The sequence below is a fragment of the Pogona vitticeps genome, chromosome 14, assembly GCF_051106095.1.
Source record: "Pogona vitticeps strain Pit_001003342236 chromosome 14, PviZW2.1, whole genome shotgun sequence".
Classification (NCBI taxonomy): Eukaryota; Metazoa; Chordata; class Lepidosauria; order Squamata; family Agamidae; genus Pogona; species Pogona vitticeps.
The window spans coordinates 2168317-2184375 of NC_135796.1; the positions used below are offsets into that span (position 1 = coordinate 2168317).

The 16059-nt window shown below is 50.2% G+C and overlaps 1 protein-coding gene across 1 annotated transcript in view; it reads right to left on the bottom strand.

Moving 5' to 3' along the window:
• Positions 1-299: 299 nt before the first annotated feature.
• The window catches only part of INPP5J (inositol polyphosphate-5-phosphatase J), a 29284-nt gene continuing 13524 nt past the window's right edge, over positions 300-16059 (bottom strand). Inside the window, exons 4-13 of the mRNA XM_072983287.2 lie at positions 15533-15641; positions 14497-14613; positions 13042-13217; positions 10978-11089; positions 10137-10246; positions 6700-6883; positions 5427-5564; positions 3938-4015; positions 3300-3404; positions 300-2013 (exon numbers count right to left, since the gene is read on the bottom strand). Coding sequence (XP_072839388.2) covers positions 1411-2013; positions 3300-3404; positions 3938-4015; positions 5427-5564; positions 6700-6883; positions 10137-10246; positions 10978-11089; positions 13042-13217; positions 14497-14613; positions 15533-15641 — 1732 coding nt within the window. The 3' untranslated portion in view covers positions 300-1410. The remainder of the gene's footprint in view (positions 2014-3299; positions 3405-3937; positions 4016-5426; positions 5565-6699; positions 6884-10136; positions 10247-10977; positions 11090-13041; positions 13218-14496; positions 14614-15532; positions 15642-16059) is intronic.

Consider the following 16059-nt stretch of genomic DNA (forward strand, 5'->3'; position numbering starts at 1 on the left):
ATGGTAGGGTTTGTTCAAGCAAGAAGGCTCGTGAGTCACGGTGCTATTGACCGACCCCTGGCTTCACTCCTAATAAGACCAAGAGGCCCAGATCCCTGTGCCCACCCGTTGCCACCGGAGTCTTTTCTTAGCTTTGGGGCGTGGAAGGAGAGGCGTTTCAGAACTGAGACCTCCACCAGGGAGCTTTCAAAGGCCATGACACCACGCAGCGAGGCTCCCATCTCCTCCTCCACGCCCAGAGTCCCCTCCAGAGACCCTCGTCTTTCCTTCCGGCAAAAAGCTACCACGCAGCCGCATCCTCATGTCTGTAGATGATTTATTGGGGAGGGAGGCAGGACAGATGGCATCAACTCTGAACTCGTCCCAGCGAAGGTCATGGATCTGTCTGCGGGGAGACCAGCCCCCCCTCCTCCTCCCCCCCCACACCTCCCTGGCTTTCTTCTTCCAGGTCCAAAAATCCAAGGCACATGGGGGCAGGGGCACATTTCACCCAAGGGGACCCAAACCTCTTCCAGGCTCTCCCTCCTTCAGGGCTTTCAACAGCAAGAGCCAGATGGCTGCTGCCATCAAGGTCCCAAATCTGGACTGCGTCCACCTCACCCGTGTCCAACAGGAATGTCTGGATTCCCCTGATCCCTGGCCCGCTGGTACCATGGTCGGCCCTACTACCCAAGCGTGAAGTCCCCAGAAGGGCTACCGGTGTAGAAACAGGCTGGCTCAGGTGCCTGCTCTCTCTCTCTCTCCGTCTCCTTTCCGGGTAGGGCCTCTCCTGGCTTCGGATGGCCTTTGCCGACCCCCCCAGCCATGCTGCCTTCCTCACATCCTGCTTTAGCTCCGTCTTCGGCAGCTTCCTGCAATGGGTGGGAAGCCCGACCCTGGGAACCACCAGCAGCCGTCCAAAAACTGAGGGGTTGGATTCTGCTTAGAAGGAATTGGGTGACACTCCAAACTAGGGTGAGCTCCCCCCTCCAACAAGCCCACGAAGCTCCTGCTCCTCATGGGTGGCTCACCCCATAGCCTCCACTCTGGCTCTGGAGGAGAAGGAGACCTCCCACCCTCCGTGGGCTGCCACGGGCCAAGAGCCGAGGTGGGAAGAGAAGTTTAAGCAGGCTTTTTGACCAGCACCCAGCTGGTTATGACTCGGTGGGAAGGGGAGGATTCTGCACAGGACACTGTGAGGGGTTCAGGGGGTGTCCTATGGCTGACAATGGGAGAGAAGTGGCCGCCCCGAGACAGGGAGGGTTGATTGTCAAGTGGACAGGGGGGTCCCAGCGCTGGCCCCGTGCCCGGGTCTTGCATCACACCATGAGAGAGAGACACGCACACAGAGAGCGGGGCGCCGGGAGCGAGGCTGCAAGCGCAACGGGTACAGGAGGCTCGGAGAGCGGACGGCTCACCATTCCGGACCCCTCAGTGGCCCGCCTCGTGGCTCTGGCCGTTGGGGCCCTGGGCTCCCCCCTCCTGGGGGGAGGTGCCGAAAAGGGCCGCCAGCCCCGAGGTAGGGCTGGTGGGGCTCATGCGCCGAGGAGCCGGCCCCTGGTCGGCGCTGTCCCGCCGGCGTCCCAGGACTTGGTCGAGGGTCTCCAGGCGCACGGCTGGCAGCAGGCCCAGATTGCGGGGGTCAGCCGCCCGGGCCAGGGGGTTCTCCTCGAAGCACCAGGCGGCCTGGAAGCGGGGGGCATCGGCGGCTGGCTCCCGCGACTTGGAGCGCTGCCGGGCGCCGTCCTTGGAGAACTGGATGCTGGGGATCTCGCCCTTCAGGAGGGCCGCGCCGCGCCGGCCCTGCGGGGAGGGGCTGCGGCTGGCGCCCTGGTCCCGGCTGGAGGAGCGCAGCATCAAGCCCTGGAACTTGGCCAGGCTGGGGCTGCGGCTGCGGTGGCGCTTCGACTTGGCCGGGCTGGGGCTGCGGGATTTCGAACCCAGGAGCCCCAGCGTGCTGTTGTCCTCGTCCTCGGAGCTGGGGCTTGAACTGTCTGTGGGGCTGGTGGCCTGCTCAGAGGAAGGCAGAGAAATCTAAAAAGGGGTGGGAGGGAGAGAGAGAGAGAGAGAGAGAGAAAAGGCAATGTCAGGGGGAAAATGCAAAATGATCCAGAAAGGCTGGAGCACTGGGCTGAAAAGAACAGAATGGAATTCAAGAGGGGCGAAGGCAAAGTCCTGCAACTGGGGGGGGGGCACAAGCAAACACACAGTGACAAGATGGGGGGGGACCTGGCTCAGCAAGACTATGAGCGAGAAGGAGCTTGGCATTGTTGTCGATCCCAAGCTTAAATGAGCCAACAGGGGGATGTGGCTGCAAAAAAGGCCAATGCGATTTTAGGCTTCATGAACAGACGGCCCCGTGAAGTCCTTGTCCTCCTCTTGAGTGCTGTGTCCCGTTTGGGATGCCATACTTGAAGAAGGAGGCCAAGCAACCCGAGCAAGTTCAGAGGAGGGCAACGTGGAAGATCAGGGGACTGGAAACCAAGCCCTGGGAGGACAGACGGAAAGAACTGGGCACGCTTAGCCTTGAGAAAAGAAGATGGAGGGGAGAGAGGAGAGCACTCTTCAAAGACTTGAAAGGCTGTCCTCTAGAGGAGGGGCAGGATCTGTCCTCGATGATCCCAGACAGCAGGACACACAACCATGGGCTCAAGGGACAGGAAGCCAGATTTGGGTTGAAGATCAGGAAAAGCTTCTTAACTGTTAGAGCAGTACGACAACAGAACCCAAGACCTCGTTGAGCACGCAATGCGGGAAGCCTTCAAGAAAAAAATGGGCCACCACCTGTCGGATCTGCTTTGGTTTCGATTCGTGCCTTGAGCAAGGGGTTGGACTGGATGGCCTTATAGATCCCCTTCCGACTCCACCATTCTGTAACTCTATGACATAAAGTCTGTCCAGGATACTTTGGTTGTGCATTTTCTATGGCCGCAGAGAGTTGGACCGGATGATCTTTGGAGGTTTTTGCTAACTTTATGGTTCTATGGCCTAACGTGCTCTGGCTCAATAATTCGCAAAAGGCCAAGGCACATCTCGGTTGCCCAAACAGCTGGGGGGAGGGAGACCCAGAAATGCAACACAGACACACCATTTGCCCCTCATCAATTACCTACAATTAGCCCTGGCCAATCAATGCAAACTTTACGTGGACACCCACAGGATTTGGGGCTGAAAGGACCCCCTATCATCTCTCACAGCATCGCAGGATGCAAACTGAGCCAGTGTAGGGCGAAAGAAGGACATTTTTATTCAACTAGTCTACACACCTGCCTGAATAGAACATCATCCCACCCACCCTCCATCCCCATCTCGGGACTCACCTGGAAAGGTTCTGTCACGCCCACCATACAGCTGTAGTTGTTGCTATAGTAACCAAGGATGTACTCCCCTTTCCCTTTGGGCAGGGACTCTTCTGGAAACATGAGCTAAGGGGTTTAAAGAGAAGAACGAGGAGCAAAGTCAACGAAAGGGCGTTCGCAGGCCACAAAAGGCAATCAAGGGCGAGGCAAAATTATTCTTTTAGACTACTAGTCCCCAAATCCCCAGCGGGCATGGAGGCACCTGGCCGGCCCATAGGCCTATTGCCCTCCCCACCACGACAGTGCCACGCTGGGAAAATGAAGGCTGAAGGGGCTCAGATTTCATAATGAGGGTCAGAAGATTGAGTCCATAGAAGGGCACCGTCCAAAGCTTATGGGTGCTGTCCGAGGTGCTGAACCTGTTTGGCGAAAGGAGGAAATGGGGATTCAGCACCTTTGGGGAGCTCCTGTAAAAGTTTGGAGTGAAACCCAGAGCGGACTCATTTTCCCAGGACACAAAAGACACATACAGAGAGAGAGAGAGAGAGAGACACAGACAGACAACGAGAGCCACCAGCCTTAACCCCCTGCTACTCCACCTATCTCCCTGAATGGGCATGCATTCTGTGCTGCTTGCATCGACCCCCACGTCCCCATACCTGGAAAATGTTGCTTTCTGTGTCTTCTTGTTTGGCCCACATATAGGCCACGTAGTCCTTGCAGTGCCGGAAGCCCACCTAAAGGGAAAAGAGGTCGGGGGAGCTATTAGGAGAGGAGATTTTTTAATTATTTTATAACACAGTTCTTAATACCATCACCCACTCAGCAATATACGTATTTAGGAGTAAAAATAATACAATCCATTTCAATCCATTCCTTTACAGGACCCCTGTATCCACAGGATCAGTATCCACGGTCTGAAAATATTAAAAATTTTAAAAGAAAAAAAAACCCCTAGAAATTAGACATGGGCTATTTGTATTTGTAAACACTGGTAGAGTGGCATCAAAAGTGCCTACGGGCTTATTCCCTCCCCCAGGAACTGGCCAGGCCACTTACCGTTCACAGGGCGGCACTCAGCTCCATTGTGGTCATTGTTGAGCCAATGGCAGCCGGCTCTTCCCTGCCTCCCCATGCAGCTGACCCCTCCTCAGCTGAGCAGGCAGACTCCCCATCACAGTGGCCAGCTGCGTGGCAATGCCAGGAAGAGAGGGCTGGGTTCCTTCTGCAATGGTCAAAATGATGATGAAAATGGAGCCAAGTGTTGTGCTGTGAATGGTAAGTGGACTGACTGGTTCTGGGGGGGACAGAGAATGGGTCTCCATGGCACCTGTAGTGCTGCTATTCATATTGGTATTCCCAGGGATACAAATAGGCCATGTCTATTAGAAATATGTATTTTCATGATGTATTAACTAGAACTGGCCATTATTCTTGTGTTATATATTCTTGTTGAGGAACAGGAAATATACAAATACTTTTAAAGATACCCCGTATAAGACGCCCCCCACTTTTCTAATTCAAAGTTAAGAAATCTAAGTGGGGCTTAGCAAGTGTAGGGGGAAAGGGATCAAAGCGCTGCAGGATTGCTTTGATCCCTGCTTTTCCCTTCCACTTGTTTTTGTTCTCTCAGCTTACTTCCGTGTATAAGACGACTCTCAATTTTTAGTCTAAAGATTTTAGACAAAAGTAGAGTCTTATACACAGAAAAATACGGTATATACTCTTGTTGTAGAGGAACAGCAAGTGTGCAAATACTTTAAACAGATCCAACAAATGCCACTTATAAATGATGGATCATTTCTCCTGGAGGCTTCCAGGAGGAGATGTATTTTTTCCCCCTGGGGAAACCCTTTTTTAAGGGGTAGGGGCAGAGAAGGTCAAATGAGGCCAGGGGTCCCCAGAAAAGGCTTAGGGCAGGGCTCCTGAATCCTCAGCGTTGCACTTTCCACATCTCTGTTTTCACAGCTGCCAAAACATACCCGATTATATTTTTACAAACAAAGGCGCCACCCTACCAAGCCCTTTTCTTCTTTCATCGCTGCAATCCACACTTCCGGTTTACCTGTTTGCACACTTCACGGTACTCGGTAGAGAGATGTCCCCATAAAACCATAAAACACTCCCCACACCATCATCAGCTCTTACCCGGTAAAGGGCAATCCAGTCCCACGAGCTGCGAGGATAAACCAGGGAGGTCTTGTACCGGATAACCGCTTGTTCTGGCTTTGTCCACTCATCTGCCACTTGCATCTCTACCAGTGGGGCATCTGCCCTGGAGGCAAACTGAAAGCAAGAGGGAGAGAAAAAGGGAAGGGTCACCCCCCAGAGATATGAGCCAGCATTGGCTGCAGTCAGACAACATGCACGAGCGCAGGAGGAATCACAGAATCATAGATTTATGGAACTGCAGGCCACTGTTGAATGGAGCTACTGAAGAGCAGACAATCCTGAACCCAGAATCACAGAATCCCAGAATCACGGAGTTGGAAGGGGCCCCTAAGGTCATCTAGTCCAACCCCCTGCTCAAGGCAGGAATCCAAATCAGAGCAGATCGGACAGAAGGGTTGTCCAGTTTTCTCTTGAAGGCCTCCAGCATTGGAGCGCTCACCATCACCTCCCGAGGTCATGGGTTCTAGTGTCATACTGCTCTAACAATTAGGGGGTTCTTCCTAAATTCAGTCTAAATCTGGCTTCCTATAACTTGAGCCCACTATGATGTGTTCTGCACTTTGGGATGATCAAGAGCAGATCCTGACCCCCTTGTATATAGCAACAGTTTGTAACAGTCTGACTGCAGAAGGATGCATGCATTCTATATATAGCATGGCAAAAGAAAAAATGAGCAAAATGCATGATAAAAAAAGCAGAATTTTTTTTCACCATGTATTACCAGAATTAGCCACTATAGGGAGCCAGAGACAATGCTATGTATTTTTGTTATTGAAAACTATAGAACATGGTCTCTGGCCCCCTCTAATGGCTGGTTCTGGTAATACATGGTGAAAATCTATATTTCTGGCTTTCTTTTTTTAACCATGCTAAGTATAGTGTTTGCTATTATCTGCAGTTTTCAGCATGTGTGTAGGGGCCTGCAACCAATCTCCCATGCATATGGGGGTCCTAGCATACTGCATGAAATGGATTTAATAGAGGTTGTCTTGCTAAATGGTACTGTCCAGAAATTATTGTCTCATGTGTTGCGGCTGGAGATGTGGAACATCTCTCAGTGAGAATATGACTTAAGGATGCTGTAAACTGATGCATCTATACAAATGCACCTCGTAAGAAGGTTGGGCTTGCTCTAGAAGTGCCTGTTGGCTAGGACTGGCACATGCTTTCCTGCAGCCTCTTTTACCCCAATGATTCTGACCTAACTGGACCCTCCACTTCCTATTGGACGGCCTCCCGTCAGACTCACCTGCACAGCAAAGATGGAGACCACGGGCTTGTGGTCACTCACGGTGTACTCCATGTGGCTACAGTAGCAAAGCTGGGTCACAGCCAGGACACCACAGCTGGATCTCCCAGGATGGGATGGGCCTCCGGAGCTTTTAATCCTCCAGAGGATACGATCCGTCCAGGCTGGCTTCCGCTTCTTTGCACTGCGGAGTGTGCCAGAAAGCAGATTGATCATCAAGGGCTCAGCGGCAGCCAACGGGTCTGCACTAACGTTTATGCCATGGACCTTTGCACACCTCCAACACCCATGAGATGTACTCCCACTCTGCAGTTGTGCAAAATATTCCCGCCTAGTGCAAGCTGCTGCCAACAGAGAAGTCTCCTACACACTCCTCCTGCAGCCCTGCACCTCTCTTGGTCTAGATCAGACGTTCCTGAATTTGGGTCCCCAGATGTTCTTGGACTACAACTCCCAGAAGCCTTCATCTCTACCTGTGCCCGCCAGGATTTCTGGGAGTTGCAGTCCAAGAACATCTGGGGGACCCAAGACCATAGGTCTAGAGCAATTCAATGACCCATCCGCTTCCTCTGCAGGGTCCCCGAACAACCAAACAGCTGGACGATGGGAATGAGGCGAGGCCAGATCAGTGGCTCATACAGAGAGGGAACAGGAAGACTCCTCCATCAATGACTAAGGTAAGCTCACCTAAATCTCTCATTATTCAACTAAATCATGGTATTCACAACACACTGACTGTTCTCTTGCAACTGCAATTTGTGCCCAGCCCAATATCTGGGAATCAGCTCCACGTGCCATCTGCAAAGTCCGGAATCTCTCCATTCACTCTACATCCAGGTATGTACGAAAAGAGATAAAATGCGGCCATCCGAGACACAGACGAGGAGCTGCCTTTTGTAACTGGAGAATCCCAGGATGCGTGTATATTCCACGTTTCTTTAGCAACAGCAGCAGCTTCAGGATACTTTCCGTTATAATTATTTCAGTGCCATTAACTAGGGATGGGAGTTTCGATCCCATTAGAAAAAGATATATTTTTAAAATTCCACCGCTGGGCCTCCTTGACCGGGGGGGGGGGGCTCAGTGATCCAGAAGGTCCTTCCAGCTCTGCTGTTCTAAGATTATTATTATTCAAAAATACCAGGCACAGTCAATCAACATTATAAAAACACTGACTAGTACTATTGAACAGATACAAGTCTAAACCAAAAGCCTAGGTATCTGCTAAATATCAGCACAGGATGTGTGCTGTTCCTAATACTGCTGTTTTGGAGTTTGTTTGGGATTTTTTAACTCTGATGGTGTGATTTCGGAGATCAGCAAATGCTTATAGTACTGTGTGAAATTTCTTGATATTGCTTCCAAAGCCCCCATGACTACGGGGACCACTCAAGTGGGTTTCTTCCAGAGGAAAGATGTTTCGATGGCCAGGTCTCTGTCCTTTGTCAGTTTTTCCAGTTCTTTATTTTCAACTCTGGCATCCCCTGGAATTCCAATGTCGATGATCCAGACATTTCTTTGTTCTATTACTACTATGTCTGGTGTGTTATGTTCAAGGTGTTCTGTCCGTTTGGATCCAGAAATCCCACAAGATCATGACTTTGTTGTTGTTGTAGTTGTTGTTGTTGTCGTCGTCATCGTCATCATATCATCATCGTTCGGTTAAGAGCCAGTCTGAATGGCAGAGGAGCTCTCCAAGGTCCTGATCTTATTTGAGGATTATGATTCAGCTCCTGGACAGCTCCTGGATGGCTCCGCAGACCGCCCACCGCCAGCAAGGCTGGCTTCACCAATGGACCCCAAGACCAAGCAAAACCTTCCCCTCTTTCTTACATTCTGCAAACTCGCTATTTCTAAACTATGACGCTCTGATGGAGCCGCTCCCTCTGTCCCATGCAAACAAGGTGGGTGGCGATGAGCGTCCAGATGTGTTTCAGCTCTATTTCCCGGAATTCTGCAGCCAGAGGTGTCCATAGCAAGGGGTTGCGGAGTCCAGTAGCCCTATAGCCTCTCCATTTACGCTACATAAAAGAGATAAAATGCAGCCATCCGAGAGATAGAAGAGGAGCTGCCTTTTGTAACTGGAGAATCCCAGGACAGAATGCATGTATATTCTACGTTTCTTTAGCAACAGCAGTAGCTCCAGGATACTTTCTGTTATAATTATTTATAATTATATTGGATTAAACTGTTCTGAGAGCTTCTCTCTCTCTCTCTCTCTCTCTTTTTTCCCCTTCATCTTTCTCTTTCTCTTTACTTTTCGACATGGTCAACCACTCTAGGATAAGAATCCCAATATGATGTCAATGGTTCAAGTTTAGAAACAACATCATTCAGAAATCTCTATCGTTGTTGTTGTTGTTTTTCCTTTTAATGGAAATAGCCCTCGTACGACTTCCTGTAATCCGTTCTAAAGCACTTCCAATTTTTCTTGGGGCTGGGCGGGGGAGCCCTGCAAATTTATGACATGAAGGGACAGTATGGTGTAGTGCAGTGGTTCTTAACCTGGGCGATAATGCCCCCCAGGGGGCGATTTCATTTTTCAGGGGGGCGGTAGAACGAAAAGGGGCGGCATGGGGGCGCTGGAGCAGAAGGGGGGCGGTAGGGGGCGCTGGAGCAAGCCAAACCTGTGAAGATGGCTGCAGCCTTTTTACAATGTGCATGAACATATATTTTCCTCCTATCTTAATTTAGTTTCAGAGTTTTTGTCTTGAAATTTTTAGTTCCTGCATTTTATGCCCTTTTTATATTTCTTTTTGAGTCTTAAAATTCGCTTGCAACTAAATCATTAAATGTTACTTTTTGGGGGCATTTCATTTTCTTGGAATTGAATTTTGTTTTCAGGGGTCAGTGGATTTAAGTGTCTTAAACAAACAAACAAACAAACAAACAAACAAACAAACAAACAAACAAACAAGATATAATAAGAAATAAGAGGGGGGCGATGATAACTTCCTCAATGGCTCAAGGGGGCGTTTCTTTCAAAAAGGTTAAGAACCACTGGTGTAGTGGACAGAGGTTTCGAGTGTCAGGATTCAGGAGACCTGAGTTGAAATCTCTGTTTAGCCATGGAAATCCAGGGGGGGCCAAAATAGAAAAATGGAAGCCCCTCTTCCGGTGTCTCATGGGCCTTGAAATTCCTCTTCACGTCCTCATAAGGTGTATGCAACCTGACAGCTTCTAACAACAAAACAGGGCCACCCTAAGACAATTCAAGGAGATTTAAAAAAAAAAAAACAGCAATTTCCCCCTAATCCTAACCTCTCTTTAAAAAAAAGAAAAAGGGAGGGGATTGAAAAAATTAATTGGCATTTGGCCCGCCCTTTTCTAGATAAATCAATACCGGCCACGTGTGCGGTTTGCTTTGCCTTCTCTCCCCCCCCCCTTGGCTATTTTGGGTCTGCCACCCCTCCTGCCTCCCCCCCCCCTTTCCTCACCTGGTGTCATACATGTTTGTCCCCACGTCAAACTTGAAGGTCGGAGGGAAGTTCAGGGCGCCCTCCTGGAAGCCCTTCAGGACGGGCCACGTGCTCTTCGCGATGTTCAGCTGCATCAGAGGCAAAAGGGAGACGGCGCGTGAGCCATCGACCGCGCTGGGGAGGTCAAGAGACCGACATGACAGCCTGCAGTTGTGATTATTTCCACACACCCCACCTCGCACACACACACACCCCACTTCTGACGGCCCCAGGCTGGCCTCCTCCCTCTTCCTTTCTCCTAGAGAGTACCATCCTACCATGTTTAATTGCTGCCTGCTTTTAAATGTGATAGCAATTTAATTTCAGTTTTCACTATGATTATGCTTATGTTATTATTTGTATTGCTAGATTTGCAAACCACCCACAGTGACCATTGTTCATATCTTCCTTTCTTCTTGATTGATTGATTGATTGATTGATTGATTGATCGATCGATTGATCAATCAATCGACTGATATTTGCCCTATTATTGCCTGTTAATGATGTAAGACGCCTCCTTATTCATTGTCTGTAGTTTTACACAATGTCTTTTAATTATGTTAATCAGCAGGGCTGATTTTATGCTCAGCCTCAGACAGCAAAATCTCACGGGCTGGCCAAGAATCAAAGCTGCCTCCTCTCTTTTCCAGGAAACTCCCAAATAGCCAGCAGATGGGAAGCGTTCGGATTTTGGACAGCAAACCCCAAAATCCCCACTGCCGGAGACTGTGGGGTTTGCCCTCCAAAAAACCCAGACCTTTCCCGCCTCTGAAGTCCAAAGCCTTCCAGTCTCCCCTGAAGTCACGGCGCCGGATCTCACCTGGTCCTTCTCCCAAAGCTGGTGGAGGATATTGTTGTCGATGGCGTATTTCACAAAGCGGATGTCCAGGCTTTCGATACGGAAGTTGAGATCCCCAAACCAGAAGACGAGGCTGGTGGGAAGAGAAGGGGAGGAGAGGAGAGATGAGACCGGGGGGGGGCATAGTCCCCAGCCCCACCCGGGAGAGAAGGTGAACTGAACCAGAGTTCGGAGTTGCACCTGACAGATGGGCACCTTACAGACACCTAAATTTCGCTCACCTGAAGAGAAGGCCTAGCTGGGCCTAGCTTCCTGTGCAGAAAGGAAACACGCACCAATAGGGCAACTTCCTTTCTGCACAAGGAAGCTAGGCCCAGCTAGGCCTTATCTCCAGGTGAGCCCCATTTAGGTGTGGGGCTGCCAGCTGGAACTCCCAAAACGGAGAATGATGGGATCTGTAGTCCAAAAAGGTATGCAAATCCCATTGCCTATTCAAATGACGGGGCAGTAATTCCACCTTGTCTGTTTCACTCGTGCATACAGAGAGAGAGGGACACCTGTTGTCTTGCAGCAGTTACAGGCGGACGCTTCAACCTGTATTAACGCTGTCTGGCCTTTGGCTTTTAAAGCTAGCTTTAAAGATTGGCTTTTAAAATCCGCTCTGATCTGTTTTAGATAAAAAATTTGGTCTGTTGTTCATAGCTCTGGGAGGCCAGGTGGACAGAAAAGTGATGAATAACTGCTTTGAAGGAATGGTTCGTTCATTATCACCCCCACCCCAACTTTCTTTGAGGGAGGGGTAGAGAAATGGGTAATTCCAGAAGAGGAGCCTAGGTTTGCTCAGAGAATTTTTCCCCTCTTGAAGCCTCCCTGAGGAAGCAGCTTCAGGGATCCTAAAAAACACAGAGAAGTAAGGCTGCTGAAAAAGGGCAGGATGGCCTAGTGGGAAGGTCAGCATCGCATGCAGCAGCCATGGGGCTGGCATGATCCTCAGGGACACACGTTCCCGTCACTGGGGAGGGCTCAAGGAGAGCCAAAGCATCACAGGAGGCCAGAAGAGAAAAGGGAGGTGGCTTTGCAAAGCCGATTCTCTAGGGGAATGTAGGTCAGCGCAGCGCTGGCAGCCTTTCTGGCTCCTTTCCAGCCCGCTCTGCGGCTGGATGCATGGGGCGCCGGGCGCATCAGCTCCAGCCGGATGTCGCCCGCTCCAGAGCCCCTTGTGCCAAAACCTCGCTGACGTTATGCAAGTGGCAAACGTTCACGGCGAGTTGTCTATCTGGGGGCATGCACACCCTTGTGTGCGCGCATGCCCCTGCACCAGCCAGATCAGATGGCGAGCCTGGTTCGCACAGATGGCAGCAGGGAAGGGAGGGGGAGAGAATGCGCCCACCCGTCTCCCCAACGCGATTCTCCCGGGCCCTTTTCGCTTTTAATGTCAGAAAGCAACTACAAGACAGTCTCATTGGATGTCAAGAGGACTCTGCTTTCGAGCGGCGACCATCTCCTCCCCAGAAAAGGCTGCAGATCCGTAAATAATTCCGGCAATTTAGAATTTTGACAAAGGCACGAGGGTCGAAGAGAGGACGAACGGAACAGAGGAGGTGCTGTGTGGCTTGAAAAAGAAGTTGCTTTGCTTGCGTTTTAGGAAGGGAAGAGAATCCATCACCAGGAGCTCTGAGTCTAAAGGCTCCCAACGCAGCAAAGCTGGACAAGGCCATTACCCCAAAACCACTTTATACACACACACTTCCTCCTGCAACCAACCCACCTCCCACCCATGAGACATTAAGATGTCCACACACACCCTGGTTTCAATTTTGGCTGTGCATATCAGGCAAAGAGATGCAGGTGACCCAGTGGCCAGAACTACAACACCCATTATCCCTTGTCAGCAAAACTGCTGGGAGTTTTCCTCCAACCCTTTAGGTGATGGGTAGCAGATGTAGGAAAGATGCGCTAGACAGCAGCCTAAGCTAATCCTTTCCAGATGCCCCCATCACCTGACAATCCCCTGACATTCCAGGATTCAGGATCTGTCTTTCTCTCCCGTGGTAGGGGTTGGGGATCCGAGGCAACACAACTCACTCGTGGTCCAGGATCCCGCTGGCTGACGGCCCTTCGAACTGCTGCAGGTGAAGGATGGTGGTGAAGTCCTCCAGGCGCTGCTCGGCTTTCTCCATGTGCGCCGGCAGGTGGCAGTTCAGGAAGCAGACCATGTGGCCGAAGATGGAGAGGCGCACGCTCACCCCACCCTTGTTGCCCTACAGCAGGGAGGAAAAAGGTGGGCAGACGGTTTGCAGGAGCGCTGGAAGGTGGTGGAGGTGGTGGTGGGGTTTTGCAAACCAAGCAAGCCAGCAAACAAGCAGCCTTCCTTGCTCCAGTTCTGGAGGGCTAGCAAGCTAGCAACCTCCCTGAGAAGGATGGTTGCAGGTTTGAAGGGGCTTGGGAGGAAGGCCAGTCCCACAGCCTGCATCAGTCAGTGGGCATCGGTCAAGGCTCAGAAGGCTTAAAGTTCCTTTGGGTCAAAACCAGAAATGTCTCATGCAACTTGCTGCATAAGGTCACCTGGAGGAGCATCTTCTTGTTGAATGGAAAGGGTATAAATGTGAAGAAGACTTTGTAAAGGTCCAAAGATTGGACCAATTGGTTACAAAATTAAACAAAACAGAGTGGTAAAATTAGGGCCCTCGTCACTCTTCAAAAATTAGAACCTGCCAGCCTCCAAAAACCCGTGGGAATATCAGACAGACAAGGTGTCAGAAAAGGAGGATGTCAAGGTGGTGTGGGATTTCCGGATCCAAACGGATATGACACCTTGAATATAGCACACCAGATATAGTTGTAATACAACGAAGAAGTGTCTCTGGATCATCGACATTGCAATTTCAGGGGATGCCAGAGTTGAAAATAAAGAATTGGAAAAACTTAACAAAGAACAGAGACCTGGCCATCGAAACCTCTCGCCTCTGGAAGAAACACAGTTCAGTGGTCCCTGTAGTTATTGGGGCTTTGGGAACAGTGTCAAGAAATTTCATGCAGTATTATAAGCAGTTGCAGGTCCCAGAAATCACACCATCAGAGCTACAAAAAAATGGCAGTATCAGGAACAGCGTAGATGTAGGAGGTACTTAGGTTTCCAGTTAAAACTTGTATCTGTTATATAATACCGGTCCATGTTTTTATAATTTTGATGGACTGTGCCTGATATTTTTTTTAATTATCATATTCATAAGAAGAAGAAGAATTAGTAATGAATAATTCTGAATATTTTCTGATGCAAATTCCCAAATACTGAGGCTTAGCAAAGGGGATGCAGATTAGGGTTAGCAGAAGGACTAGAACTAGCCGTGGTCTGCGTATTTTTCCTGAACCTCCTGAGGATGCGAATACCTCCCCCACCCCATGAATGGGGCCGACCGACTCATAGCCAGAATACGCCACCTTTGTTGTGTCCTGGCTAGGGATGGGAGTAGGCAAATACCCCCGCACAGGTGGCATTAACAAGGATCCAGGTGCAAACACACACACACACACACTCACCCAGTATCCTCCCAGCCCTGTCCGGGTGCAGTCCGTCTGGATGTCCTGCAGAAAGGGCAGATGGTAGTATTTTGCAAAGACCATCAGGATGACCCCCTGCATTCGCACCGTGCTCACCTGGAAAGAGAAAAGAAAAGGAGAGAAGCCATCGTGACCGGCTTACAAAGAGGCCTTTTTCCCTTCTTCTTCTTTTCTTTTCATTTAAATCCATACTGAGGAGCATCATTCCATGCTACAATCAAAATTCTGCCACCTCTTCAGCCATCTTATCGACGCAATCATTTCAGCACTGCATGATCCTTGGGGCAGGGAATTGTCCTCTTATATTCTACAAAGTATCCCACGGATGAATGCCACACGCTCATATTATCATCAGTACCACCATGCTCTGTTGCATGAGAAAAGCAGGCAGAGTGTGAGCTAACCACTGTGAAAGCCCTACCAGGGCAGGAACAGATGAAACACCAGCTTCCCAATTAGAAAGTGATACAGCATTCTCCCTCCAAAGGCACCATCTTTCAAAAGATGGCACATACACGGAGTCTTCTGCAGTCACTGGACAAAACTAATTCCCAACCTGCAGAGATGCAAAGTCTTATTTTAAGGGGCAGGGAATGAACATCTTTGAACTCTTATGGGAGTTCCAATTCTAACTGAGACGCCGGCTTCTTTTCTGTTTCTGCCCCGTATCCTCCCATCAGTGTTTGCGCTTTCGAAACAGCGATGCCTCTGAGAATGATCAACATTCCTCCAGACCCCCCCCCCATAAGTCCACTACAAATTCCCTTTGGCTTACACGATTAGTAATAATAATCTTAGAACTGCAAAGCTGGAAGGGGACCCTCTGGGTCATCCAGTCCAGCCCCTGTCAAGGAGGCCCCCGTGGGGGAATCGAAGTCTCAACCTCCAGTTCCACAGCCAGAGGCCAAAACCACTGTCAGTTCACTTAAAGGATCGTTCCTGACAAGCGGTGAAAGGGCTTCTGGTCGTCTGTCCACCTTTACCTTGCTGCCAGGTCTCCCCCAGTGATGCTCACCAGGACAAAATTGAAAGGGCTCAGCACCTCCATGAAAAGCTCGCTCCACTGATCCGTGAAGAGGGCATCCTTCAGCCGCTTGTTGATCATGGAGTTCACCTCCTGCAGCCTGCAAAGCAAAGAAAAAACCCAACCATCGCCAGCCAGAACACACCATGTGGTCCCCTGCCCTCCGTTGCAGGGCTGGATCAGAGACACTACAACTGCCATCATCCCCATCCAGCAGGGACCAATACAGGTGGGAGCAGGCGCACCCCCTGAAAAGAAGAGGACACACATCATCCTCTCAAGGGGGCGCCAGTTTTCCACGAAGCTGCAGGTGCAGACTTAGGTACAAATAAAAAACCAAGCCCGGGTTTTGTCATTTGAATGGAATTACTGCAGGTCGCATCCAGAATGGGGGAAACTGTAGCATGGAGTCCCATGTGCCTGCTGCCCAGGTGCTGCTCACAGTGGATGATGGGCAACATGAAGGTCCTTCATCTCCCTCTGCTTGGCCCTTTATCGTGACATCAAATGAACAATAC